Source organism: Anastrepha obliqua, chromosome 4, assembly GCF_027943255.1.
Source record: "Anastrepha obliqua isolate idAnaObli1 chromosome 4, idAnaObli1_1.0, whole genome shotgun sequence".
In the NCBI taxonomy this organism is placed as follows: domain Eukaryota; kingdom Metazoa; phylum Arthropoda; class Insecta; order Diptera; family Tephritidae; genus Anastrepha; species Anastrepha obliqua.
Window position 1 is genome coordinate 14,546,645 of NC_072895.1, and position 27,280 is coordinate 14,573,924.

At 39.3% G+C, this 27,280-nt stretch overlaps 6 protein-coding genes across 7 annotated transcripts in view; 3 read left to right on the forward strand and 3 right to left on the reverse strand.

The window, feature by feature from the left end:
* Positions 1–4,436, forward strand: part of LOC129243423 (uncharacterized) — a 70,938-nt gene extending 66,502 nt beyond the window's left edge. Inside the window, exons 9-11 of the mRNA XM_054880410.1 lie at positions 2,433–2,638; positions 3,214–3,397; positions 3,478–4,436. Coding sequence (XP_054736385.1) covers positions 2,433–2,638; positions 3,214–3,397; positions 3,478–3,799 — 712 coding nt within the window. The 3' untranslated portion in view covers positions 3,800–4,436. The remainder of the gene's footprint in view (positions 1–2,432; positions 2,639–3,213; positions 3,398–3,477) is intronic.
* A 5,609-nt stretch (positions 4,437–10,045) lies between these two features.
* Positions 10,046–11,374, forward strand: LOC129244651 (endonuclease G, mitochondrial). Its single transcript, XM_054882399.1, has 2 exons — positions 10,046–10,388; positions 10,447–11,374. The coding sequence occupies exons 1-2, from the start codon at positions 10,245–10,247 to the stop codon at positions 11,257–11,259; spliced, it is 957 nt and encodes a 318-aa protein (XP_054738374.1). The 5' UTR covers positions 10,046–10,244; the 3' UTR covers positions 11,260–11,374.
* Positions 11,375–11,568: 194 nt separating this feature from the next.
* Positions 11,569–13,999, reverse strand: LOC129244652 (T-complex protein 1 subunit epsilon). Its single transcript, XM_054882400.1, has 4 exons — positions 13,755–13,999; positions 12,278–13,259; positions 12,063–12,217; positions 11,569–12,003 (listed from the first exon to the last, which is right to left on the reverse strand). Exons 1-4 carry the CDS (start codon positions 13,860–13,862, stop codon positions 11,626–11,628), a joined length of 1,623 nt encoding a protein of 540 aa, XP_054738375.1. The 5' UTR covers positions 13,863–13,999; the 3' UTR covers positions 11,569–11,625.
* Positions 14,000–14,795: 796 nt separating this feature from the next.
* LOC129244016 (uncharacterized) lies at positions 14,796–16,682 on the forward strand. 2 transcript variants are annotated; one of them, XM_054881592.1, is made up of 2 exons: positions 14,796–15,044; positions 15,226–16,682. In XM_054881592.1, exons 1-2 carry the CDS (start codon positions 14,982–14,984, stop codon positions 16,039–16,041), a joined length of 879 nt encoding a protein of 292 aa, XP_054737567.1. In that variant the 5' UTR covers positions 14,796–14,981; the 3' UTR covers positions 16,042–16,682. The 2 variants fall into 2 exon arrangements, with proteins under 2 accessions (XP_054737567.1, XP_054737568.1); XM_054881593.1 differs by having other exon boundaries at positions 14,799–15,044; positions 15,229–16,682.
* Positions 16,683–16,843: 161 nt separating this feature from the next.
* On the reverse strand, positions 16,844–20,527 carry LOC129244017 (uncharacterized protein B0495.5). Its single transcript, XM_054881595.1, has 5 exons — positions 19,885–20,527; positions 19,286–19,813; positions 18,068–19,222; positions 17,795–18,003; positions 16,844–17,719 (listed from the first exon to the last, which is right to left on the reverse strand). Exons 1-5 carry the CDS (start codon positions 20,061–20,063, stop codon positions 17,256–17,258), a joined length of 2,535 nt encoding a protein of 844 aa, XP_054737570.1. The 5' UTR covers positions 20,064–20,527; the 3' UTR covers positions 16,844–17,255.
* Positions 20,528–24,978: 4,451 nt separating this feature from the next.
* The window catches only part of LOC129246210 (protein Shroom), a 100,044-nt gene continuing 97,742 nt past the window's right edge, over positions 24,979–27,280 (reverse strand). The window contains exon 4 of the mRNA XM_054884818.1: positions 24,979–25,843. Within this exon, the coding sequence (XP_054740793.1) occupies positions 25,580–25,843 (264 nt within the window). The 3' untranslated portion in view covers positions 24,979–25,579. The remainder of the gene's footprint in view (positions 25,844–27,280) is intronic.

A 27,280-nucleotide genomic window follows, 5' to 3' on the forward strand; every position in this document is an offset into this window, starting at 1 on the left:
TGTGGACGTTATGAAGTTCGGAACGTTGTTTTTAGCTATTCTTGGTTCACTCGGGCTTTGTGAGATGGTACCGCCGAGTCCTGTTGAAACGTCCATGGTCGGCCAGCGAAATGTTTGTCTGCCCATGACTTCAAAACAACCTCCAGAATACTTTTCCGATAATATTTCGCTTTTACCTTGACGTCAATGAAAACGATTGGAGAGCGCCCATTTGCCGTTACAGCGACCCAAACTATTACCTGTGTCGGGTGCTGCCTTCTGGTGGCCAATCGATGACTCAAATTCTCGAATGAACTGTCGGTCAATTAAACCCTATCATTTTGGGAGTTTACGAATTGCTCAATTTGAAGCATTTTCTCGTCAGAAAACTCAATATTCGGAAATTGACCGCTTTCGGCCAAGTGAAGTAACTCCTTCGCTCTCTCAAGTCTGACTTGTTGCTGCTTTGGTGTGAGGTCATGCGTCTTTTGGAACTTGTAAGGCTTGATTTTGAGATCATTTTTCAGTATGCGGCGGTTGCTACGGTCAGATATGTTCAGTTCTTTCACCATTTGATTTGGCACTTCGTCAGGGATTTCGCTCAAGTCGTTTCTTCACTTTTTGAACCATACCACGTGACGTTGCAATCTCTTAACGACCACCTCCATGACGCTTTGCGATGCTACCAGTATCATTTTAACGAGTACTGGAGCGATAAACAAAAAAATTATTTACTGTAAGATGTTCGAGCTCATGAGCAATCGCTGATTGTGATTTTCCAGCCAAATATAATGCAATCACACTTTTACGTTTGAAATGCATTACTGATTTTCTTTTTTCGCGTTTACTCTCGGCAAAATGCTTCCGCGCGCTTGTAAACAATACTCTGGACTGTTATTTAGCCAACTGACAGATGGGCACCAGCTCCGTGAGCGGTCTGAAGTTGGTTACACCTCGAGTGCCGGACCCTGTATTTTCCAATTATTTTTTTTTATTTCCTTGAAAATAAATTGAATACGAAAAAATTAATGTAATATACTTTTACAATTTAGTGTCGTTCCTAGCCGGAACATTCCCCAGATCATGAATTACATGAATTCTTCTACGCACCTATGATTATATCCCCTTCACAAGAAAAAGAAAGTTGTAGTTTCCTATATTGAAAATAAATGAAACAGTGATAGAACTAAAGGGAGAAGTCAAGTATCTAGGTTTAACCTTAGATAAAAAAAAAACTCACTTGGGAGTCACATATAAATAATATAACAAAAAAAGCCACGAAATCTTTGTGGACAACCAAACAATTACTAGGGAGATCCTGGGGTCTCAGCTCTAGTATGACCCTCTGGATATACACCCAAATGGTTAGACCAATCATACTGTACGGGGCACTAATATGATGGAGCAAATCTATTCAAAAAACAGCGGTAACCAAACTGGGAAAAGTACAAAGGCATGCTTGCCTATGCATCACAGGGGCTATGAGAACTACCCCAATAGCTGGCATGGAAGTACTCCTTAATCTCCCACCACTTCATATAGCAATCCAAGAGGAAGCAGTTACGCAAGCACTAATGCTACACATGAAAGAAAATTTCAAATTAGGCAACCTCACCGGTCACCTAAGTATCCTAAATAAAGTCAAAAACACCATAAGCATGACTCAAGTTTCAGACCACATTGACCCAACCCTCTATTTCACAAATGGATACACAGTTATCTTTCCTGAGAGCAACAAGTGGAAAACAAACCCAAAATGGATGAATGATGATTCACAAAAATGGTATTCTGATGGATCAAAAACACCTTATAGTGTAGGAGCAGGAGTAGTGGGGCCCAGAACCCACAAATCATTCACTCTCACCAGGGACACCACCATCTTCCAAGCAACGAAAAGGCAGACTTTCAAGCAAAGGGGCAGATGTAAATTTCATCGGACCTAGTCCCATGTTTGGATTTAACAAAAAGTAAAATACTGGACTAAAACTCTATTAAATCAGTATTGGAACAACGTAGGGGGTCTTAGACACTCCAAAAAGTTCCTAAGTTTCAACGCTAAAAGAGCTAACATGGCCCTCACGTTAAACAAAAAGAGCATTCGCACTCTCACAGGCGCCCTCACGGGTCACTTCACCTGCAACAAACACTTACACAAATTAGGCATAATTAACACCAACACCTGCAGATTTAGCTGCGAAGATGAGGAGTCTATAGAACATCTCATCATCGAATGTCCGGGGTTGACGCATAGAAGGAAAAAGTTTTTAAACAAGTTCAAGCTTATAGATGAAGACCTACAATCACTCCCTCAGATATATGATCAATATGGTCGCAGTGCTAAAGGCCCATACCTTAACCCTTTACTACCATTAACCATTAACCATGATTATATTTATTTTAGAAAATGTGAAGCATTTTAATCGTATCCTTTTCTCTCCTGCCACCATACACAGTTCTCGCGCCACTTCCTACAACTGCGAGCTTTCGGATCTCGATCAGACTGAGCTCAAAATAAATGTCCACTACACGCACACCGATGACCGCGACTATTGGCTCTTCGCTTGGAACCCCTTTGATTGGACCTGCCGCGACAAAGTGAACACGATAGGTGGATCCCGTGTAAACAACGATCGCCGCATGGATATATTCCGTGAACCGGGTAAACTGAAACTTCTAACCTGTTGCACCTCAATACTAGTGTAAATAACAACTGGTTGCAGTTGCAAAGAATAGATAATGGAAAAAAAATCGATTATGTCTAAAGAAAAAAAAATATAGAGTTATGCGCGCATAGTCTAGCGATTTCCAAGCAAGTGGTTTCATTTCGGTGGTGTAAAGCTAACTCAAAATAGTGAATACTTAAGTCTAGCATGTAACTGTAATTACTACTCATTCTTTACTAAAAAACTATGACTCCTTGTAAAATACAAAAACAAAAGAAAACCTACTGAATTAAGCTATTAACCTGTTTTGTAAATAAGTTAAAACTCTACTTACTGGCCTAATTGTTGTTGTATACTTGTGCTCGTAATGCCCCGTATCTTACTTAACTTACATTACAACTCCCAAGTGTCTGTTTGACTGTTTGTACCCTGTAACCGATAACCTAACCATTTAGTACCAATCTCCGAGTATAAATAATTTTGCTATTACCTGGTCTTGGTCCATTTAACAAAAAATCATTTCGTATACAAAATTTATACTCAAAAACATTCTTCAACCTGAAAACTTTAGGAGATGTCGCTTGGCGCCATTATACCGTCGCCGGCAAGGCGTGTCGCACGAGCAGTCCATGTGAAAAAAATATCGTAACTGGCTTCTATTCGTGTGAGATCGATGGCGGCGAAATTGGCTCGTGGGACTATTGCTGCAAGGCTGAGCACCCCTGTGGCTACTCGCAGGGGTTCGATTATCCATGGTAAGTTGCTGCAATACGGCTGATAAATTCAACTTTGTTAACAAACAATTACTATGCGGCCGGTTTTTCCTTTCGATCAGGTGCTTTGTGGGCGATGAAGCCGATCAGTGGCGCAAATGTAGCGATCGTTATTATCCGGGCAATAAAACAACGACGACGTCCATCGCACAAACACACTCCAGCATTAAATTTTCATCTCTCAAAAGCGACAAGAAAAAACATGCCAGCGATAATAGCAGTTCGAATAAGGAATATCAACGACCGCCACGTCCGGGTGGCTTACAATCGTTGAGCGATTTTGCTGCTGCGCGCCTCTGGCCAGTTACATACCTATACAGTGAGGGTCCGCCAAATTCCACAGAGTTCAGCAATTTTGTTGACTGCAACAAGGAGTCGTGCTAGCTGCGCGCCAACTTGTCTACATAGAATACACAGCCCCACAAATAGTGACTTGTAGTTGAGACAGTTAGACACCACCGAGACAAAATGGTAGCACAACCAGAGTTTGAACGTTGACAGTTTCCTTTTTGTGACAGAAAAAATTATAAAAAATATGTGGATTACTCTTTCATGCGGCTTACACTGTATGGCCCTAAAATTCAATTAGCTCTACAACTGGAAAACAAAACGCTTTCTAGTAACTCTAATTAAAAACTGTGGAATCCAAATGAAAAGTTTGATGAGATTTTCTAATTTTTATATAAAATTTTTGAAAACTAGATTTATATGGTTTTTGTAAGGCAATAAGCTATACTTTTACACAAAATAATGACCATCCAAAAAAAAAGAAAAACAACAAAAACAAATATTCAAAATTAGTAAAACTGTTGATGTGTCACCATTTTGTCGCGGGTTGTAACATTTGTAGGTATTTTATATCCAAAAATTAGAGATCAAAAATTCATAAGAAATAATTTAGAAAAAAATGTGATTTTCTAAGAGATTTGCAGATTTAGAAAGGCAGGTGTTTGCATTTATTGAAAAATTAAAATAATAAATCCACAACTAATTTATACATACCTTCTACTCAAATATGAACGAGACGGTATCAATAAAACGGTACGCGGATGATATATAGCAAAAATAAATTTTTTGTTTTTTGGTAGGACTGTTATAAGCTTACATGGCAAATTTCAGCGTGATATGTCACATAGTTTGTTTTCTGTACTACTGTAAACAAGTCAAGCTCGAGTGTGTTCTTCGAATTCTCTTTTATGACTTCAATTGTCTCAAAATGTTTTCCACGGAGCGGCAACTTGAGCTTGGGAAACAGGAAAAAGTCACATGAAGCCATATCAGGTGAATACGGTGCTTGCGGAACGATATTAACATTATTTTTGTTCAAATAATCGCGAACAAGACGTGATGTATGAGCTGGTGCATTATCGTGAAGCAAGAACCACGACTTGTTGTCCCAAAATTCCTTCCTTTTAAGACGAATGTTCTCGCGCAAACGCTTTAAAACGTCTAAATAATATTCAGCGTTAACTGATTTTGCGATTTGTGCGGTTTTCAAGCACAATTTCCTTTACTTTTCCGATGTTTTCGTCGTTTACTGATGTTGCTGGACGACGTTCATGAGGCATGTTTTCAACCGATGTACGGCCCTCTTTGAACGATTTGTACCACTGGAAAACACGTGCCCGCGATAAAGCAGAGTCCCCATAGGTTGTCTGCAACATTTTTAAGGCGTCTGAAGCCAAAATTGCGTTGGAATAACAAAATTTCAAACAAATTCTTTGAATTTCCATCGTTAAATTCGAAGAACACACTCGAGCTTGACTTGTTTACGGTAGCACAGAAAACAAACTATGTGACATATCACGCTGAAATTTGCCATGTAAGCTTATAACAGTCCTACCAAAAAACAAAAAATTTATTTTTGCCATATATCATCCGCGGACCGTTTTATTGATACCGTCTCGTTCATATTTGAGTAGAAGGTACATACATACACACATTTATTCGTATGTATGTTGCAAGTTTACTGCTCCAAGTAGATCTAACTTTAGGAAACCTGCTAGAACTAAAATGTAATAATAGTAATAAGCATTAATGTGTCGCTTCCAATGTAGTTTTATATTTATTTAACGTGAAATAAAAAATAATTAATTTACATGCTGATTTGAAAAAAGTCTTATGTAACATTAAGTGTTCAATGGACATAGAAACCAGTCTGTGAGTATTGTTCAATAAGCAGATCTTACATACGAGGTGTATGCGAAGCTACAAAACTGTTTCAACTGTGTCAGCGCTTTTATCAATCCTCGAAGCACTGCTAATATACGAGGTGTGTTCAAAAAGTATCTCGAATTTTGTGTTTTTTTTTCATAAATTGTTTATTTATTCATTAATATCTATTTTGTCCCCTTCAAAGTAATCTCCATGAGATATTATGCACTTGTGCCAACGTTTTTTCCAATCTTCGAAGCACTTCAAAAACTAATTTTTTTATCTGGTTCAGCTCCTCCTTCGATGGCGCCTTTATCTCGTCAATCGTAGCGTAGCGTCGCGCTTTCATGGGCCTCTTCAGTTTCGGAAACAAGAAAAAGTCCCCGGGGGGTCAGATCTGGGGAATACGGTGGCTGTGGCATCATTAGTGTGTTATTTTTAGCCAAAAAGTCGCGCACAAGCAAGGGGGCGTGTGAGCAGGGGCGCTATCGTGATGCAAGAGCCAATTTTTGTTCTTCCACAAATCCGGGCTTTTTTGGCGCATTGCTTCGCGCAAGTTGCGCATAACTTGCAGATAATATTTCTTATTGACCGTTTTACCCTGTGGCAAGAACTCATGATGCACAATTCCCCTGCAATCGAAAAAAACGGTAAGCAAAACTTTTACATTCGACCGAACTTGGCGCGCTTTTTTCGGTCTTGGTTCGTGCGGCAGCTTCCATTGAAATGATTGAGCTTTGGTTTCCACGTCATAACCATAAACCCACGATTCGTCACCAGTTATGACCCTCCGGATTAAATTTCGGTCGTCGCGGACAGAGTTCATATACCAACATCTCATTAGCAATGTTCATGCGATGCTGCTTTTGGTCGAAGTTGAGCAGTTTTGGTACGAATTTTGCGGCCAACCATCTCATGCCCAAATCCTTGAAAAAAATCGAATGGCACGAGCCAATCGATATGTCTAGGTCCTCAGCAACTTCTCTAACGTTGATTCGACGATTGGCTAATACCATTTTCTTCACTTTATCTGTTGTTGAAATGCTCGGGCGTGCGGCACGCTTTTCGTCGTTGACATCTTTTCGGCCTTCTGAGAACATTTTGTGCCACCGATAAACGTTGCTTTGGTCCAAAGTAGCTTCTCCGTCTGACACAGTCAACATTCGGAATGCATCCGCGCACTTAATTTCATTTTTCACACCAAATTTTGATACAGGTTCTTTGATCCATCTTTTTGAATAGGTAAAAATCTAAGACGAGCCGAAAAACGGACAAGCAAAGCAGCTGTCAACAATTAACTGAACATTCAAAATGGGCAAAATGGCTCGTCGGCATGAGTGAGAGACATGAGTACCAACATATCGCTACAAAAAATCGAACACACCTCGTATTCTCTTGGTATGGCCCCAATACGGCAAAACTATGGCCTCTCATGAGCGTTCTCAGTTTTGGGAATAGGAAGGAGTCGCAGTGGCTGAAGATCGGTAGTCATAATTTTGGTGTTGTTTTTGGCCAACAAAAATTCCAATACTTTTTATTCCATTACATTACATTATTATAAATATATTCCCGAATAGACAGGCGACCATTAAATCAATGATTGCGGTTATACTAAGATCAAAAGTTGCACTAGGTTACTATGGCCGCAAATAAATAAGAAAAGACAAACAACTCAAGAGAGGATACCTCGAAGATCGTGGCTCGAACCGATCATTGGCTATTTGGAGGTATTCCTTGAGACTAGGAGTTTTCTCCAATTGAATGTTGCAGCAGTTGTAGTGATGAGGAAGAGAAATAAACAGTTGAGCACTTCCTTTGCAATTGCCCAGCCTCAGCTAAAATCAGAGCAACTTTTCTAGGTAAATATATTTTCAATTCTTTTACGGAACTATCTGGCGTGGAGATGGGACCAATCCTGCGCCACAAAATGGTTCCACGAAGAAAAATAAATGAGGTTCGCATGTCGCACAGAAGTATCACAACTAAGGGAGTTCGTCGTACAGCCTACCGAATAAGCCGATGTTCCCCTAAAAGCCGGTCTGTTATTGGCCACACCTTCTCAATTCTTTTCACCATATGACACACCAATACCAACCGTTAGCACCCCAAAAATTTTGGATGGCTCCTTCGACAGTTTGCTCTCGCTCTCGGCTCATACAAACGCAATTGCCACTAAAGTCCAAAACCGCAACAAGATCCTCAAATCGTTAGTCGGCAGCACTTGGGTTAAAGGCAACAAAATGTTGCTGTCGACATTTAAAGCAATTGGCCGGTCGGTACTAAATTACGCTGCGCCTTTCTGGTCGTCTAATACTCGCGAATCGCAGCGGACAAAGCTCCCTCCATACCTTTCAAAATACTACTATCAGGACAATCACGGAATGCCGCTTGATGTTTTCCCTACAACACCTTCACAATGCGAATTCTATACTCCTGGCCAAGGAGCACAGAAAAATGGTCAGTAAGCAACGAAGCAGCCGGAGGTATCACCCCTGCAGACATTCTAGAGCCTGAGCCACCATGTCATCTCAGGATGCATCTCTTCAACTACACTGACGAGATTCTAGACAAAACACAAATACAACTACCGGGCCGGATAGCATGTAAGCAGACATTAAACGACATTCATCGGGAGACCCTTATCACCTTCCTACACTCCCGAACCCCGAATGCCACTATCGGGGTCCAACCATCACGCATTGCAGACGAAGAGCTTCAGCTGTTTCACATGACCCATCAAATCTACTCATTTAATACCCCTCTCCCTCGGAACACAATCCGTCGAAACAGCACGTTGTTTTGGGCCTACCGTTAAATGAGTTATAGCCCAGACAGACGGCGCCGTTAATGTGGATTACCAGCGCATGTAATTCGAATCAAAATTGTAGTGTGACAGACGGTTGTTACGTGGATTAGTGAACAGCTGATTTGCTCATTAGATAGTTTTGTCAGTAGGAAATGGACCACAAGCAACAAATACGGATATTAGCTGCCTTGATATTAAGAAACAATTATTTATTTAGAAAAATCTTAAGTTGAAATTTCTCCAACAGCTCCGAAATATCAAAAAAATTAATGTCATTTCGAAACAAACTAGCATTTTTGAAGGCAAACTAGCATTGCATCCAGTCTTTCTTGTGCTTCTTTTTAAATGTTTCATTATTTTTCATTTACAATAGGTTTTAACTGTCTTTTTCAGCTGTTGTATTCAAAAATTCCTGTAATTTATTTAAATTATGAAACTTAAGCTTTTTGGCAGTCCATATTAGTTACAGTTCATTCCTGAGATGATTCCGCATTAATTTTTGACGTGATAACGTCTTATAATTCGATTTAACAGGCTGCACGCACGAAAAAATGTGTCGTTACCTTGCTCATTAGTGTTACCTTGCTCATTGCCGTTACCTTGCTCATGTGTCGTTACCTTGAATGAAGTGCAAGCGAAAGCGCGGAACGAACGACAAAGCAAACGAACGGCAACGTTCGACATCTTGCTCTCTCCTACTTTAGTGAGCGTATATGTGTATGTATATGCGCATATGTAGGTATATAAATTCACATATTTGTATTTGCATATGCCTTCTTATTGATTATTATTAATTTGATTTACTTGAAGAACTTAAAATAAAACCAAGTTTGTTAATAATACCTGTTGTTTTAATGTTATTATTATTTTTTGACGTGACAACGTCTTATAATTCTATGTAGCCGGCTGCACGCACCAAAAAATGCGTCGTTATCTTGCTCATGCGTCGTTACCTTGCTTGAGCAGCACGTTATGTTATGTTATGTTATGTTATGTTATGTTATGTTATGTTATGTTATGTTATGTTATGTTATGTTATGTTATGTTATGTTATGTTATGTTATGTTATGTTATGTTATGTTATGTTATGTTATGTTATGTTATGTTATGTTATGTTATGTTATGTTATGTTATGTTATGTTATGTTATGTTATGTTATGTTATGTTATGTTATGTTATGTTATGTTATGTTATGTTATGTTATGTTATGTTGTGTTATGTTATGTTATGTTAAAGTATATTATGTTATGTTAATGTTAACTCATTCTCTATATCCATACAAAATATCTATCAAACAAATAAAATTAAAATATTCTTTTGAAAAATGCAACCATTCAATCAGTATTTTCTTATGACGTTATCACGTTAAACTATCGTCAGTAAACCGACTTTACAGACAACCTCTTTTTAATGCCGATTACTCCCACCGTCAGTTTAAGCTATGTATTAAACGAAGATGATCGGCAATTACACCGCACTGGCAGGGTTTAGTAAACTTCTACAACAACAACGAATTATCTGTCAAAAGCACTGTTTGAAAAACACTGGGCACTTAGCTGTGACAATGAATCTTTGGTTATCGATAAGTATCGAAGTGATTGCAATATAGTTAGTGTTGAAACGAGTAAATGCAGTTTATTCATTCACATTATTTTGTAAATTGTTTTTTATAATTAACAGAGATTCTCGAAATATCAATGACGCGGCTGGAATTTACACTTACTTTAATAGACTATTTGTGACACTGTGCGCGCACAGCTGTTTGAGATTGGGTAACATAAATCAGCTGATTCAATGGCCAATTGGACTGAAATTTGGTGTAAACCTTAGTGCAGAACTAAAAACGTTCTAACTTAAATAACATACACAATGAATAAAAGGCTGCTTAAAAATGTGATAGTCTGCGCGACAATAGCCACGAGCGCCTACTATACCGGCAAATACGTAGAACATCACCGGCGGCCAGAACCAGAAGACGATTTAATAACACGCGCAAATCGTAGACTGCATGAGGTAAGTGAAACTGATATTCTGCACATTTGTATTACATCTCTTCTTGTTTATTGGGCAGCTGAAGCGCCAGCCTGCGCTACCCATTTTTGGCACCGTATCCGCCGCAGTCCCAGTACCTGCGGAGGAAGTGAACCTCACTGCCACACCAACGCGCATTTCACAAATCATGAAATACGGTTTCCCCGGTCTCGATCATGTACGTTCTTACTCTGATTTTGTGCTCTCCTATGATCGCCGCAACCGCGTGCCACATTGGGTGTTTGAACATCTTACGGCTGAGTCGGTGGCACGCAACGATGCTGTCGATCGTTCGAAGTGTGATTTCCGCGCCGATGAAAGCATACATCCCTACTTCCGTGCCCAAAATACCGACTATCGTCGTTCTGGCTATGATCGCGGTCACATGGCTGCGGCTGGTAATCATCGGCGCCATCAGAAACACTGTGAAGATACATTCTTCTTAACGAATATGGCGCCGCAAGTGGGACAGGGTTTCAATCGCGATTCATGGAATCGCTTGGAGATGTACGTGCGTAAACTAACACAGACATATCCAAATGTTTATGTTTGCACTGGGCCTCTGTATCTGCCACAAAAGGAGGCCAATGGCAAGATGTATGTAAGATATGAAGTAATTGGCGCCAACACTGTAGCGGTACCGACACACTTTTACAAAGTCATTGTGGGTGAAACTGCTGACCAGCAATTCGATATGGAGGCGTATGTGATGCCCAATCAAGTTATCAGTGATGACACGCCGCTGCAGGTGTTCCAAGTGCCACCAGAGACTGTAGAACGTGCGGCGGGTTTGCTGTTCTTCGATCAAATCAACCGAAAACAACTTAAACGCATCAACGGCAAGAAAGTGTAAATGAAAATAGATCAATCGGGGCAAAGTGCAATTCTATAGACTTTATAGTTCAAAACAGCAGGAGCGAAATTTCCCTCCGGTATCGATTTAAGTTTTAAATTTTCCGTTGTATATTTCAGTCTTAGCAAATAAATATGTAAAATTTTATTTTGTTCATTTCTTTAGTACTTTATTAAGCAAACGAGTTATAAAGTATTAGGTGGCATTGCTTTACGTGCGCACGTAGCCTTTTAAAACATATAATCAGAATATTATTTTTTATAAAAGTGAAGCAGATGTAAGGTCGATGACAAAAATAAAACATGGAGGTGATGAGTTTGTGTGTAGATATTTATGTATTAATGCTGTTCGTATTTATTTGCACACTTATTGTGAATCCTTGGAGCGTACATCATCAATTTTCAGTATCATCTTCACCAGTTGTGTGGCCAAGAGAATCTGTTGTTTCTTGGAATGCAGCGATTCGACAACATTATGATTTTTCATGTCCGAATCACCGGAGAGCATGCAATCAACTCCCAAGCTAGGACACTTCTCACCTACTTGACGTGCCTTTAACTCCGACAGTGTTTCGATAGGATGCAAACCACTATTTTCAGCTAAAGCCAGCGGAATATTCTCAAGAGCCACTGAGAATGCACGGAAAGCGTATTGCTCTAAAGTAGACAATTGATCGGCTTCTTTGGCAACAGCGAGAGAGCAACTGATTTCAGCAGCGCCTCCACCATATACAATGCGATTATCCTACAAAAGATTAGATACTTTAGTGAAATTTTATTTAGAAATATTCAAATCGTAGGCACCTTAATCAAAGACCGGACCACGCACAACGCATCGTGTATAGAACGCTTGGCCTCGGCAATAATCATTGCGTTACCACCACGCAGGAAGATAGTTACTGCTTTGGAATTCTTACACTCCTCAATGACCAACATTTTCTCCTTAGAAGTACCAAATGCTGCAAATATCGATTTATTATTTCTAGCCCACGGTAAAAAAAAAAACCAGTTTTACTTACATAGCTCACGCACCAATCCAGCGGTGCCCAATTTTTCGGGTGTTAACTCCTCGAAGCGTGGTACAATTCGGCCACCTGTAGCAATAGCAATCAACTCAATCTCGGGGCCACCCACCCAACGCACAGCAGGCAATTCGTGTTGCAACAACAAATGGTTAGCTTCGTCATCGAATCCCCATTGACAAATAGCCAAAGTGGCACCAGCATCTTTCACTTGCTTCACCATCTGCACGAATTTCTCTTGTTCGTATTCACGCAGTGCACGGTAGTCTTCCGCCGATGTGATGTCCAACTTATTCTTTGTCTTGGGCTTTGGTGGTTCGAATGGGCAGGTGAGGATAGCAAGTTTTACATCCTTCAAGACTTTAGGCATTTGTGCATGACTCATTGTCTTATCAACCACTACACCTTTGACTAACATTGAATCCTCCATGCGACCACCAACCTTAGTCACGATTTTGATTAGCTCAAAATTGACATCCTTTTTCTCAATATCAGCTACGTTCAGCACAGCATCGACGGCCATGGTTGCCATTTGCAGATGACATTTATTGACGATCTTGCTGCCAAGTGTTGTCATGGCAATCTGTACCAATGGTTCCTTGTTTTGTGGATCGATAGGGAAGGGCTCTGCGATAGCCTCCAACTGCTTCACAGCGCATTGAGCAGCCAATTCGAAACCATCGGCAATACGAATGGGGTGAATGCCACGGTCGATGAGACTTTCTGCCTGTTCGAGCAAAGCGCCTGCCAAAACAACAACGCCAGTTGTGCCATCACCAATTTCGTCATCCTGTGATTGTGACAGCTGAACCATCAGCTTGCCAATCTCGTGATCGACTTCCATTAATTTCATTATAGTCGCACCATCGTTTGTAACGGTCACATCACCATCAGCGCTTACCATAATTTTATCTAAACCTTTTGGACCGAGCGACGTTTTCAGGGTGGAGGCGATTTGGCGAGCGGCCAAGATGTGGCTCTGTAATATAGATAGTTATTAACGTCATGAAGGCGGTTAGGATTATGCAGACAAAATGAAAATATTAGTGAAAAATTAATTCTTTATTCCACGTTCAATAACTTCACTATTTTACCGGTGAGTCACAACACTAAACGCTGCGCGTCTATAACCTCAAATATGCCCACCAACATTCTGTGACGTCATGTGGTAGCATCAGGAAACTAATTCATTGAATTTTAAGGTTTTTCATCATGAAGCAATAAAGCTTATATTCAAAACGTAAATTTTAAGCTTTCTTCAACCTTCAAGACACTTATTTTTACATATTTCAAATAAATTCATTGAAAAAAAATCGATTGCAAACGCAGCTGTGGTCGTCTCGAAATTTCGGTAGTAAGGAAATAATACTCTACATTAGTAATAAAAACCAGGTGTAAGCACTCTCGCTAAGTAGATGTATTTCGTATCCTTTCACAAACATTTTCTTTAAAAACAAAAACTATGGTTTCCAACCTTGATGGCATCGGTACCCGTGATGCGTTTCTCGCGATCCTGTTCGCGTAAAATTATGAAAGGACGACCATATTCGTCGAAGGCGAATGCACCCGGGAAAGCCGACATTTTTCTTCAGTTGTTCAGAAAGTAATTACAAGGATTCAACCGGATTTAATTTCGCACTTTTCAAACGTTCTGAAATTAAAAGTTGTCACTTGGAAGAAAACGAAAACTCTCACAAGACCACAAATTGCACCGGCTGAGCAAACGTCAAAAATATTAAATGTCATTTTTCTTTTATTTCGCATGTGGTAACAATGTATTGTAGCAAGGTTGCATACGGAGACTGAAAATACATAAAATTGGTATGTCATGTTAAAATCTTGAATAACTGAATGCATTATATTTCAAAATATGATTCAATTATTGAAACAATTTAAAATTACTTAAATATGCAGAAAAATATGTAGAAAATGACTATAATTTCTAACAGATTATGGCGGCCGCCGTAGCCGAATGGCTTGGTGCGTGACTACCATTCGGAATTCAGAGAGTGAACGTCGGTTCGAATCTCGGTGAAAAATCAAAATTAAGAAAAAGTTTTTTCTAATAGCGGTCGCCCCTCGGCAGGCAATGGCAAACCTCCGAGTGTATTTCTGCTATGGAAAAGCTCCTCATAAAAATTTCTGCCGTTCGGAGTCGGCTTGAAACTGTAGGTCCCTCCATTTGTGGAACACCATGAAGACGAACACCACAAATAGGAGGAGGAGCTTGGCCAAACTCCCAATGGCTCTTATATAAGCATACTAAGTATTGCTTAGCCACAATTATATATGTTGGACTAATTTTTGTTAGCATTTACATGTATGTTCAAATATATTAAAAATACACATTTTGTATGTGAACACACTCGGAGGTCTTAACAGCCAAACACCAGGGTGTTAGGTTAAGTTACTAGATGTGCACATTTGCCCAGAACGTAACTCTGGTGAAAATTCTTCTCACAGTGGCAACGTATCGGCGGTATCGTGATGAAAACACATGTAAAACAATAACAAAAAGCAGCAAAACAAAAAACAACGAGACCAAAAAACACGAAAGCAGAAACGAAAACAAAGAGGAAGAGGAAATCGTGAAAAATTTCGGGAAAAATTCCGTTCTCCTCGTATTCGCCGTTTTTCTCGTTATTTCACTTTGTTTTTGTTTATTTTCCTGACGACACGCTATTTAAATCGACCCGACTTAATGATGGCGGAGTTCCATCGACTGGCTGACCAAAAATACACCGAAGCTGAGTATCTATTCCAGGTAAGTAGGCCAGCGCACGTTTAACCACAAACCCAAAGATTTGTCCAGTCGCAATTGTATTACAATTCCCACTTTGTGTATTTGTTTTTCATCAATTTTCTTTCACGCCCTTACCAATTTTGCCGGATTTAATGTTTTTGCGGCTGCTGTTTTTGTGTTACTGCCATTGGAATGGCATCAGCAGACAATCGAAATGGCCAAATCAGATGAAGAATACGACGTGGAACTTTGCTCTACACCACCACCGCAAACGGGCGAAGTGTACGACCTGGAGTTGTTGCCACAGGAGCCCAGTATTTTCTCATGGAAGGTTGTAAAGCGTCGCCAGCGACCGCATCGCCGTTACACTGTATCGCACGGTGCACCACCAGCGCCGCCATCCACGCCCACATCACTGACGGCCAATAATACTCCTGCGCCCTCTCCCACCGCCTCCAGCAATTTCAACGTGCACGGTAATGCCGATGACGAGCCACTGAACAGTCTCTTCTACATTCTCGACTACGCACCCAAGTACAAAAAGAAACTCAAGGAGCAGCAACGCACCGATGCCGAGCTAGCAGAGCTCTTCAATGCCGTTACGATAACTAGCAGTGGAGTTGGTGGTGGTAACGGTAATGCGAGTAATGGTGGCACGTTGTGTGATGCAACATCAGCCAAGTTGCCACCGGAACGTGGCATAAGTGCCCATTCCCGTGTGATACGAAAACCTGAAGCTAACACTAAAATATTTAAGATCCATCGAAATCCGAAAGAATTTTTTCGGGAAACGGTGAGTGTAGGTGACGAAGAGGACTCTGTGTCAGCACCCGAATATGATGATGCCCAGGAAGAGGAAACCCGATTTCGACGACTGAGACGCTACAAATTTTCCACAACGCGTAATCGACTACAAAAATCAAAGCGGCAACGACGTTTTGCACGCTTTGAACATCAAGAGCGTATGGACTCTATGATGGATAATTTTGACGCCGCCATGAAAATGAACGAAGCCTAAATTGTTAGCTGTTTTCGTGGCTGACCAATGTCCGTTTGAGATAAAGCGGCATGCAACAGTGAAATGTGAGGAAACTGAGTTCAGGAAAATTACGACAAAAATTAGCATATGGACGAGAACGACGACGATGCAGACGTCGAACCTTCCAAATGGGTCTCAATGTGATGAATATGAATTTCTTCTGCTAAATTATTATTATTAATGAACTGCAAAATAATTTCTTCATTGAATTTTTTGCGTAAAATCCACTTTAAACTTTAAACGAGTAGATTCTTTCCCCTTTTTTATATATTTTTTTTTTAACAGAAAAAAAAAAACTAAGAAAGAAGCAATTCTTGATTAAAAAAATTATAAAAAATGAATATAATTGTATTGTAAACTATTGTAGAAGAGGCGCCCAAAGCGTCATGTGTGCACGGTTGCTGTAAGTCGGGTCTTGTATGTAGATGCCTGCAATCACGGTGGCTCCGCGACGCTGACGCACTGACCTTCTAGGCATAAGCGGCTATACGCGTCGCAATACTCTGTGTGTGAATTGTTTGTTTACTCCTCTCTTATTATTTTCCGTTGTAAATGTGTGAGTGGCGAACACGAGGAGCGCTGTGTTTCGAAAAACATATAAATAAATACATAAAAACAAAACAAAAATGTTTCAATGAAGGAAAAAAACAAAACAACAAAACAAAAAAATAAACAGCAGTTAAATAATCCGGCAAGCCCAATTTGCCGAAGGAATTTAAAAACGAAAAATTATTCCGGTGAATCAAGTCGACGGCTATTACACATTAAAACTATGGATGTATTTGTATTTCGATAATTTGCTTCTTTAATTTCAATGCAATCGATAAGCTGCTAATTATTTTATTTGCCAAACAGATCTCAAAGATTTATTTCGTCATTAAAATTACAATCACGTATCGCCAGGCGCATACCATAAACTCCTAAAGAGGTAGGCATCAAAGCGTTAATTCTTAGCACAAGAATAAATTCAATAACGACTAAAATTGAAATTTTATTTCAAAGACAATTGTTAAGAGATTAGATCTATGGTCAATAGGTGCTACGATATTTAATAGAAATGTGGCGAATGTTCACCGCAATTCATTGGCACCCATTTTTCCTTCTAATATGCTCATTTTTATTGCTCCGCTTTCTGCGAAGAACTAAACATAAACAACATTTAACACAAAAAAAAACTATTTATGTATATAGTTTTAATTCTTATTCTTAGAGAACATTGTGTTAAGAGTTTGCTCGAGTTGCATGGGGTCGGTTATCGGCAGCCGGCAAACGCGATCGTGGCATACATAAACCGTGGTTTTATCATTGACCATTTTAAATTTGTTCTGCACGCTTTGACTATAAGTTTGTTCGGGATGCTGTGGATCGACATGTTGCACAATCATGCCTGGTATGTAGTACTTTCGGCACATGTCAATGAAATTACTTGCACTGGCTGAGTCTGAGCCTACTACTGTGACTGAATCAATGCCGCAATCATGCAATAAAAGCGCTGACATCATTGCCGGCAAGGTATAACCGAAAGGCCTGACATCAGCAAAGAATTCCATTAGCTTAACGGCGCGCTGCTGATAGCTTTTTTCGTTCAAATAGTGTGCGAGCAGTATGAGATTGCGTGCTGCAATACTATTACCGCATGGCTCTGCTCCATCGTGATCTGAAAGTAGCGCATACACGTAAAAAATATAAATATATAATATATGCGTATGTTATCTGTAATCTGCTTGCCTACCTTCCTTTAGGCGCACAATCACATTCGGCGAATTGGCCTCTGAGTAAAAATATGCGCCATGTGTGTCGTCCCAAAAGCGCGCATCCTGTATATCTTGCAGCTCTTTAGCCCATTTTAGGGCACTACCATCCAATGAAGCCTTATGGTAGTCTAATAAGCCCCTGATGAGAAAGGCGTAATCATCTAGAAAGCCATCGATGCGTTGTGCGCTGTAAATATTTAATTCGATAAGTTCGAGTTACATGCTTTCGTCATCGATTCAATTTAACTTACGATGCATCCTCCAATGTTGTATCGTCCGTGCCAAGACCGTAACAAGAGCGCCGCAGTACTTTCCTTTCGGCATCGTACAAATGTTTGTGTATAAATTCATACAATTCCTTGGCCGCGTTCAAGTATTTCTCCCGCTCCTTTGCACCAGAATTTGCCATTTTGGACAAGCCTGATAGTACTAATCCATTCCAAGAACAAATTATTTTCGTGTCCAAATGTGGTCGGGGCCGCTGATCGCGTATTTTATGTAGCACCTCATTGGTGATTAGCAACACACGTCGTAGTTGTTGCTCCGTTATGCCAAATTTATCACACGTTTCAACGATCGAGCCACGCACAATGTGTATATTTTTCGCTGTGAGATGACCATGCGGATCACTCGCGGGCTCGACGTTACCCGTTTGACGCAGATCGTAGTGGAAAGCATAAATATCAAATATGCGGCCAACATCCATTTCCAATTCCGCATAAAGCGCTGCATTGGAATTCACCGCCTCCTTTACCTCCGCCCAAGTCCAGGCATAGAATGCACCTTCGACTTTAGCACTAGCATCAGCAGTAGGCAAAGAATCTGCGTCTTCGCCCGCAAAGAAGGCACCTTCTGGATGCCGCAGGTCTTTCATCAAGTAGCGAAAAATACCATCACCATACCGCAAGTAAATCTCATCGTTTGTCAATTTGTAAGCGTGTGCATAGGCCGTCATTAGCTGGCCTTGGTCGTAGAGCATTTTCTCAAAGTGTGGCACATGCCAAATATCATCCACCGCGTATCGTGCAAAACCCCCGAAAACGTGATCGTGAATGCCACCTTTCCCGATATGCTGCAAAGTTTGCAGTGCCATATCCAACACATCTGCATCCTGGGTGACAACATAAGCATGAAAAAGGAAGTTAACACGTGAAATCTCGGGGAATTTCGGCCGCGAACCAAAGCCGCCATTATTTTGATCATAGCGTCGCTTGAAGACACTCAGTGTCTCTTGTAATTTGGTTTCCACGTCGACTGCTGCAAACTCTTCCATTGTAGTTTTCTCACTTAATGATTTTTGTATCGCCGTAATAATATGTTTTCCAGTTACTTTCAACTCCTCCTGATTCAACTCCCACTTGGAGGCAATAGTTTTTAGTACTGTCGTGAAAGACGGCATGCCCCAACTGAAAGTAAAAAATGTTAACCGCTTCCACCAACTCATATAGATACGCACTTTAAGCACTCACCGATCATTGGGCGGAAAGTAGGTACCCGCAGTAATTGGTGCCAGATCTGGTGTTAGCCATACGGACATTGGCCAACCCCCACTTCCATTCAACATTAACACAAATTGCATATAAATTTTATCAATATCTGGACGCTCTTCGCGATCAACTTTTATATTGACAAAATGCCGATTCATTAGCTTAGCGACGCTTGCATTTTCGAATGATTCGCCTTCCATAACATGACACCAGTGGCATGTTGAATAACCGACGGAAAGAAATATCAATTTGTTTTCTTCGCGTGCACGCTCGATAGCTTCGTCACCCCAAGGATACCAATCGACGGGATTGTGCGCATGTTGCAACAAATATGGCGACTTTTCATGCACCAAACGATTGGTGTACTTATGGGAGTCCGCCGCCACAGCAACTGTGCTACTTTGCTTTTCATCATCTGCCTGCTGTGATGCTTTTGAAGAACTTGGCGAAGCCTTGTCAGACATTTTTCGCGCTTGAATACCTTGTGCCTTGTATACTAGATCTTTGCTTCTAATAGGGTTACAAAAATATTGTGAGCTTAATGACTTTGTAGTGACATTGACAAATAAGTGAAGACTTACTTATCGTATCCAATTCCAAATACGCTTCTTTTCACTGGAATGCCACAGCTGGACCGTTTTGGTGCCGATGCTGTTGCTTTAGTTAAAAATTCCTTATTTGCGTTTGTTGCAGGTGTTCGTATGATCGTATTGCATATGACCTTACGTATCCAGTTTAGATGAAGAATATTATTGAACATAGCAGAAAGAGGTTATACCATATAAGGTTCTAGCTACAAACTGTCCTTAAACTTTTCTTGGACCCCGTAGCACCCAACACGGCAATTTAAATCCAGAATCAAAAATATTTTTTCCTCCAATTTATTTTGCGCATGCAGCTGCTTTGCCAAATTTAAGCTTGTTGTTATTGCTGTATTGACAGCTAGTCCAATACGAAAAGTAGATGGGACCAGCTAGATGATAACAGGTAAACAGGTCTAATACATAATTTTTGGTACGAGTATGTATTATTGCGACTTTTGTTGTTGTCTACTGGTTTATTTTGCATTTTATTATCGCCTGATTTTGCCCATTGTGACTGCTGGTGACTTCATCTGGTGAATGTCTAGCCAACTTTAATCTGAAAGTTTGAATATAAGGCACGGAAAAGATTCTATATGAATAAATCTTTGCATTTAATAAATGCACTTATTTAATGCACATATTTTTTATGCTTTTATGAGTAAAGAATGGAAATGTCATAAGATTCCTCCATCTTGTTTACAAAACAAATATCGGTAACAAATGCATGTCATCAAGTAGGGTTAATTGATAGACAAGTAAGTAGCTCCCAAACTGTATTGTAAGGCGGTTTATTTGGCAGTTCCAAATATCCGTTGTCCATTTCCCGGTAAATTTATGCTTAGTTTTCAACCAAACTTCAAGTATGCGAAATTTAAATATAATTAAATTGAACTAAGAGTAAACGTAATTAATAGTAGTTAAAATTAATTCCTTAGAATTAATAGTCATTCTCTCAGAATATTGAAAATATACCCACACGACATAGTTTTTTCGAAATTAACTTTAAACAAATATTTTAAGACTTTATTAATATATCTATTAATTTATTAGTTTTTGGAAAAAGAAATCCACAATTTTTTGTGAAATTTTCCTGGGCAATGCGTAGACTACTAATATACCGGCCAACTTCGATTATTTCTGTGATTTTATCTATATTTTCGACATATCGGCATTTTCTTTATCGCCAAAAATGGCTGAACGGAAAGACGAAACGAAAATTGCACGTAATTAGCTATTGCAGTATCAGCCTGACTTGCATTTTCGCCTTTATCAAAGAAAAATTGTAAAATGTATCGAATTTTCTGTTTGTTAGCTTCCATTGTTAACACCCTGTAACTCACAACTGAATGGAACAAAAAAACAAAAAAAAAAAAACAAGAAAATATATTTTTTTATTGCGAAATGTCAACTTGACAACGAGCATAAACTTTAAATAATTTGATCGATTCTTTACGAGATATCGATCCTTACAGCCGAAAAAATAATGTATTTCTTTATATATGTATATTTATATATCTAATATATTATATTTATTTATATATAACCCCAAATACTGTAAGAAGGCCGAAAAAAACGAATTTTCCAGAATTTTTTCTGAGAAATCTTTTAAATTTATTGATCTAAAAATGTGTACACATATTATGTTATCTTTTAACTGTATTTAAAGACTTAATATTTGTAAAAATATTTATTTAGAAAGGAGCTACAGCTGATCTCCCGGAGCTCCTCTCAATAAATACGTTGTGCGGTGACCACAATATCTCTGAACTGGATCCTCTGAAAAATTAGAATGAATTCGCCGTTTTTCATTCTGGGGTGACAGTCACATGGATATGGCGAAAGAAAAAAAAAACAACTCAGCTGATTTATCAACACCATCTTTAATCAGGTCAGTCCATAAGTTCGTGCGCATTTTACCCATAATGTCACTTTTGTACGATTTTTGCATACAAAAAATTATTCGCGGAGTATAACGGAACTATTTACATTTTCTTTGATATATTGTGCATTTTGTATTTTTTTATAAAAGTGGTAAAAATGCAACAACTAAAATAAAAAATAAATAATTGGCGCGTACACTTCTGTTAGGTGTTTGGCCGAGCTCCTCCTCCTATTTGTGGTGTGCGTCTTGATGTTGTTCCACAAATGGAGGGACCTACAGTTTCAAGCCGACTCCGAACGGCAGATATTTTTATGAGGAGCTTTTTCGTGGCAGAAATACACTCGGACGTTTGTCGAGGGGCGACCGCTATTAGAAAAATGTTTTTCTTAATTTTGGTGTTTTCACCGAGATTCGAACTAACGACCTCTCAGTGAATTCCGAATGGTGATCACGCACCAACATTCGGCTACGGCGGCCGCCGCTGCTGCTGCAGAAATAAACACTCTTCACGGAGAGGATATCGTGAGTGTAAAGACTGCGCAAAAGTGGTTTTCAAAATTCCGAAGTGGTAACTGCGGCGTGGAGGATGCCCCGCGTGCTAGTCGTCCTGAAGTCTTTAACTCCGACGCTTTGTTCGAACTCGTGGAAGCTGAGAAAAATTTGACAGTCGATATGATAGCTCAGAGGTTAAATTCATCGCATGGAACACTTCATAGGCAGCTGGTTCAGATGGAAAAGGTTTAAAAGTTGGGAAAATGGGTTCCGCATAGACTTTCCGTCGCCAACCTTCAGCAGAGAGTGCTGTGTGTGAGTGTGTTCTCAGCTGCTGCAACGGCTTGAAAATGAACGTCTTTTGAACCGTCTCGTTACTGGTGATGAAAAATGGGTCCTTTACAATAATCCTGTTCGCAAACGCCAATGGTTAGATAAAGATGAAACACCAGAACCGCCCGATAGAGATGGCCTTCACCCCAAGAAGATTCTCCTGTCTATTTGGTGGGATATGCCCGATATTGTTTATTATGAACTTCTGGAACCAAACCAGACGATAACAGCTGATTATTATTTCCATCAGCTATCAAGCCTGAATGAGTCACTTAACAAAAATCGACCATCTTTAGTGAATAGACGCAAGGTTTTGTTTCACCACGACAACGCAAGACCTCATACCGCAAGGCAAACATTAGGCAAGCTGAACGAGCTCGGATGGGAGCTAATGACGCATCCACCATACTCTCCGGATATTGCACCTTGTGATTAGCACCTTTTCCGTGGACTTCAATCTCATATGAGTAACAAGAACTACTCCTCAAAAGAAGCTATAAAAAGGGATATCGAAGCGGATTTTGGCTCCAAGGACAAACAATTTTTTTTTGCGCAGGAAATTAAAAATTTGCCCAAACGTTGGGAAGACATTGTAAATAATGAAGGAAAATATATTATTGATTAATACAGGGTAGGCCATATAGCGTGTGCTTTTTGAACCACCTATTTTTTTGAGAATGATAACAAAAATGACATGTCAAATGTGTTCATAATTTACTTAAAGGTTTGACATTTACGAAATGGGATGCTATACTCTTGAACAAAATTGGGAAATATTGAAAACCTATTTCGAAAGAGGTGAGTCTTCTTCTTCTTCCGCGGTTACAGTAAATGGTAGCGCTACCATGACATGGTCAAAGAGTTTTTGTTTACAAAAATTGAAGAGGATGACATGGACGACATTTGGTTTCAACAGGACGATGCAACTTGCCACACTGCCAAAGTTACACTCGAACTTTTGGCTACCGTTTTTGAAAACCGAATAATCAGCCGAAATTCCGATATCAATTGGCCGCCTCGGAGCTGTGATTTAAGCCCGTTGGACTATTTTTTGTGGGGAGCCGTTAAGGACAAATGCTATGCGAACCATCCAGAGACGATTGATGCTTTAAAACACGAAATAGAAGTTGCCATTCATGATTTTGGAGCCCAAACAATCGAAAATGTGCTTAAAAATTGGGTTGATCGAATGGCCTACTGTAAAGCCAGTCGTGGCAGTCATTTGAACGATATTATTTTTTATTCATAAATGACAATGTTCAATCTTCAAAATAAAAAAAAAAGTTTGAAAAAATATTGGTTCGTTTTTTTATAGTTGATTCAAAAAGCAAATTTTACATGGCCCACCCTATAAATACCTTAAACATTTTTTTTATTAATTTTAAAACCACCTTTAAAAAACGCACAAACTTATGGACTGACCTGATAGATTCGCCTTGAATTGGCCCCTGCATTCATAAAAGCAGAGAACGTAAATAGGTACATACAAATTTACGTTTCCTGATAAAAAAACATATAATGCTTTATTAATTTTTGAAATATTTTATTTATTTTAAAATCTTATCCTAAGCATACATAAAATTAAAATGTTTTTTTTTATTTTTTTAATATTTTTTTTTTGTTTGCAAAAATTATTTCACAAGCCCGTTCAAAATGCAATTGCATAAGTACACAGTTGGTTGAATGCTACATATAAGGATACATATATGTACATATGTATGTACACAGTGATTTGCAAATATGCGGGAAATTCGCTTTTCGCATGCAAATACAATTTTATTTGCTTGCATTTATTTGATAAAATATACATTTCTTATAAGATTATTTTTAATATTTTTTCATTGCATTTTTGTCAGCTGAGGAGCTACGATTTGAGTTTTCTTAAAATTTATGTATAGTACAGTTTTGCTCCAATGCTAGTATTGTCTAAGATTAGGCAAACCTAAAACTAGGATGCGATTATTCTTAAGTCACTTGAGAAAAAATATATTTGAGAATTCGGTTTCCGCTAATTCTCATCTGCAATGCGCGCTTTTCAATTTGTTAAGACTAAATTACAAGTTTATAAGCATTTTCCAAAGCATATTTCGTTGTGCCACCTTTGCTGTCTGAACGAGGCGCGCTCTAAGTGGTCTTCAATTGGTGCGCGTTGCGCCTGCGTGCTGCAACATTTGCTTATAGTTTTCATATATGTAAGTATAAGGACTAACAAACATTAAACCGTATTTTTAAATCACATATTATATAATTAAGAGTTTGTGTGTGTGTTTTCATTATTACTATAAATTAAAGTACATATATAAATTGAATTTTAAATAGTTACTGCATTGAGACAACATTTCACATGAATTTCTAATGCCTCTCTCTAACTAAATTTGCTTGCATTGAGTTTACATGCGTTTTTAGTTTATTTGTTTAGTGCTTTGTAATGCCACAGTTAATAAATTTCAAGTAATTTGCCATTAAATACACTACATAACTGTATACATTTAATTTAAAGCGTAGCACCCTGTATGCGGCGTACTAATAAGTGCATATATGCAAAGTAATCAAATTGCGGAACCCCTATATTTACATATACATACATACATATATGGGATTTCCTTTGATAAACTACAGTATAACTTCTCATCTTTACTCGCTAATGATCAAAAGACTTCAATGAAAGCCAGCTCAGCTCAATTGCGCTCATTTTATGTCCCCATTTTTTTCCGATTCTCACACTAAGCTTTCAACTCGTTGCTGTTGAAGGCATGGAAAATCCGCTTACTCAGCCACCATACCCTACTTACGATACATCCATACATACATACATACATTATGCGTATATACCAACATTTTACTTTAAAGTCTTTACTTTAGGACCTGAGCTACAGTTGCGCTATTCTCGACCATTTTTTTTTTATTTTCTTCATCCACATACTAATTTTCACCAAAACGTATTGCATATGGAATTGCCTGTTTTTCGCCTTGTCCAGCGTTCGTTCAACAATCGCTTTGTATGAGCGCTTCACTGAGCGCATTGAGCTGCTCCTCGCCAGATTTGATTTTGTCTGCAATATCACGGGTATCTGCTATCAATTTCGCCTTCATATTGATGAAATAGTCGAAATCGGCAAATTCGTCGGCGCTGAGTGTTTTTTCGACAATACCAACGACGCTGCTACCGCGTCGATCTATGTCCTCTTTAAGGCGTTTCGCTTCGGTTAGCTGATCGAGCAGACGGTCGCGTTTCAATTCGAGCGATTTCTGAAAAAAAAAAGAAGAAAAAAATGTTAAAGCTTTTATTTAGACGTATGTTAAAAAAATGCACAGAAACTCTAATTTAAGCCACAGTGTATCAACTATTGACCATAACCATATTTGACAATTCGTATGTGGACTCATGTCTCTGTGTTGATGACCAAAAGGTGTCCAAGCACTTAAAGTCTGAAGAATGGTTTAGAATAATTGTGATGTAAATGAACTGCCACTAAGGACCAATAGTGTGATGACTTTCAGCCAGCCAGTTCAACCTAACCTAACTTAGCCTCAAAATATTTTTATTGTACTTTAGTACATCTGCCCGATTTCGTATGAATAATATGCATATCTAAGTATTATTTGGGGAATAAGTTCGTAGCGTTTTTATATTTCCTATTATTTTACAACGATTTGTTTGCTGTTTGGCAAAGGGTAAGCATCCATTCAATAGAACTCTTTCTGCTCTACAAAACTACGTTAATTGTATTTTTGAGTTATTCAATTTTTTATTAGTTTTAAGGCTTAGAAATGGAATACCCAGGAGGTAAAAATCAACATTTCGACACTTGCTCTTCTTTGCTTTTCATCGAGGTTAAAAAGCTGCCGAGGCAGTCCGGGAGATTTGGGACGTGTATAGAGAAGGTGTCCCAGTAGCGAGTCTACAGCACGGAAATGGGCTGCAAAGTTCAAAAAAAGGCGACTTTGACGTCGATGACACATCCCGCAGCGGAAGGTCTTCTGAATTCGATGAAGTATGTCTCAAATCACTTTTAAAGGAGGGGAACGAGCGCCATACCAGTCGTAAACTGGCGGAAAAAATGAAATGCGATCACAAAAAGATTCTCAATCACCTTCGTTCAATGGGTTTTACCCGAAAATTGGGAGCCTGAGTGCTTCACGAACTTAAAGAAAAAAAAACAAAGAAAGTCGCCTTCAAATTGCTTCTCAACATCTCGCCCGCCATCGTGCAACACGCGGACATAAACAGCGCTTTGTGTACAGAATCGTCACGGGAGATGAGAACTTGTGCCTACACATCAATATGAAGCAAAGAAAGGAGTGGGCGGCTCCAGGAGATATGCCAAAGCCGAGAGTCAAGTCGGATATTCATCCAGAAAAGATTGTGATATGTGTTTGGTGGGACTGTGAGGGCATGGTGCACTGGGAAATGCTCGAAAGGAATGCCACGGTCAACAAGGGGCTCTACATTACCAAGCTACACCGCGTGAATGAGGCTATTCGACTGAGACGACCTCATCGATATGGTGCCCCATACTCCTTCACGACAATGCCAAGCGAAATATCATGAAATTTCAGAAGCATAAAAATTGTAATAAAGCATTTCGAGGCGGTATTTTTATGCATGCATTCGAAAGGGCCGAAATTATCTTACGCCGCGGTTGCAAAAGTAATTAAAAAATCAAAAAAGTGTGTTGTGATGTG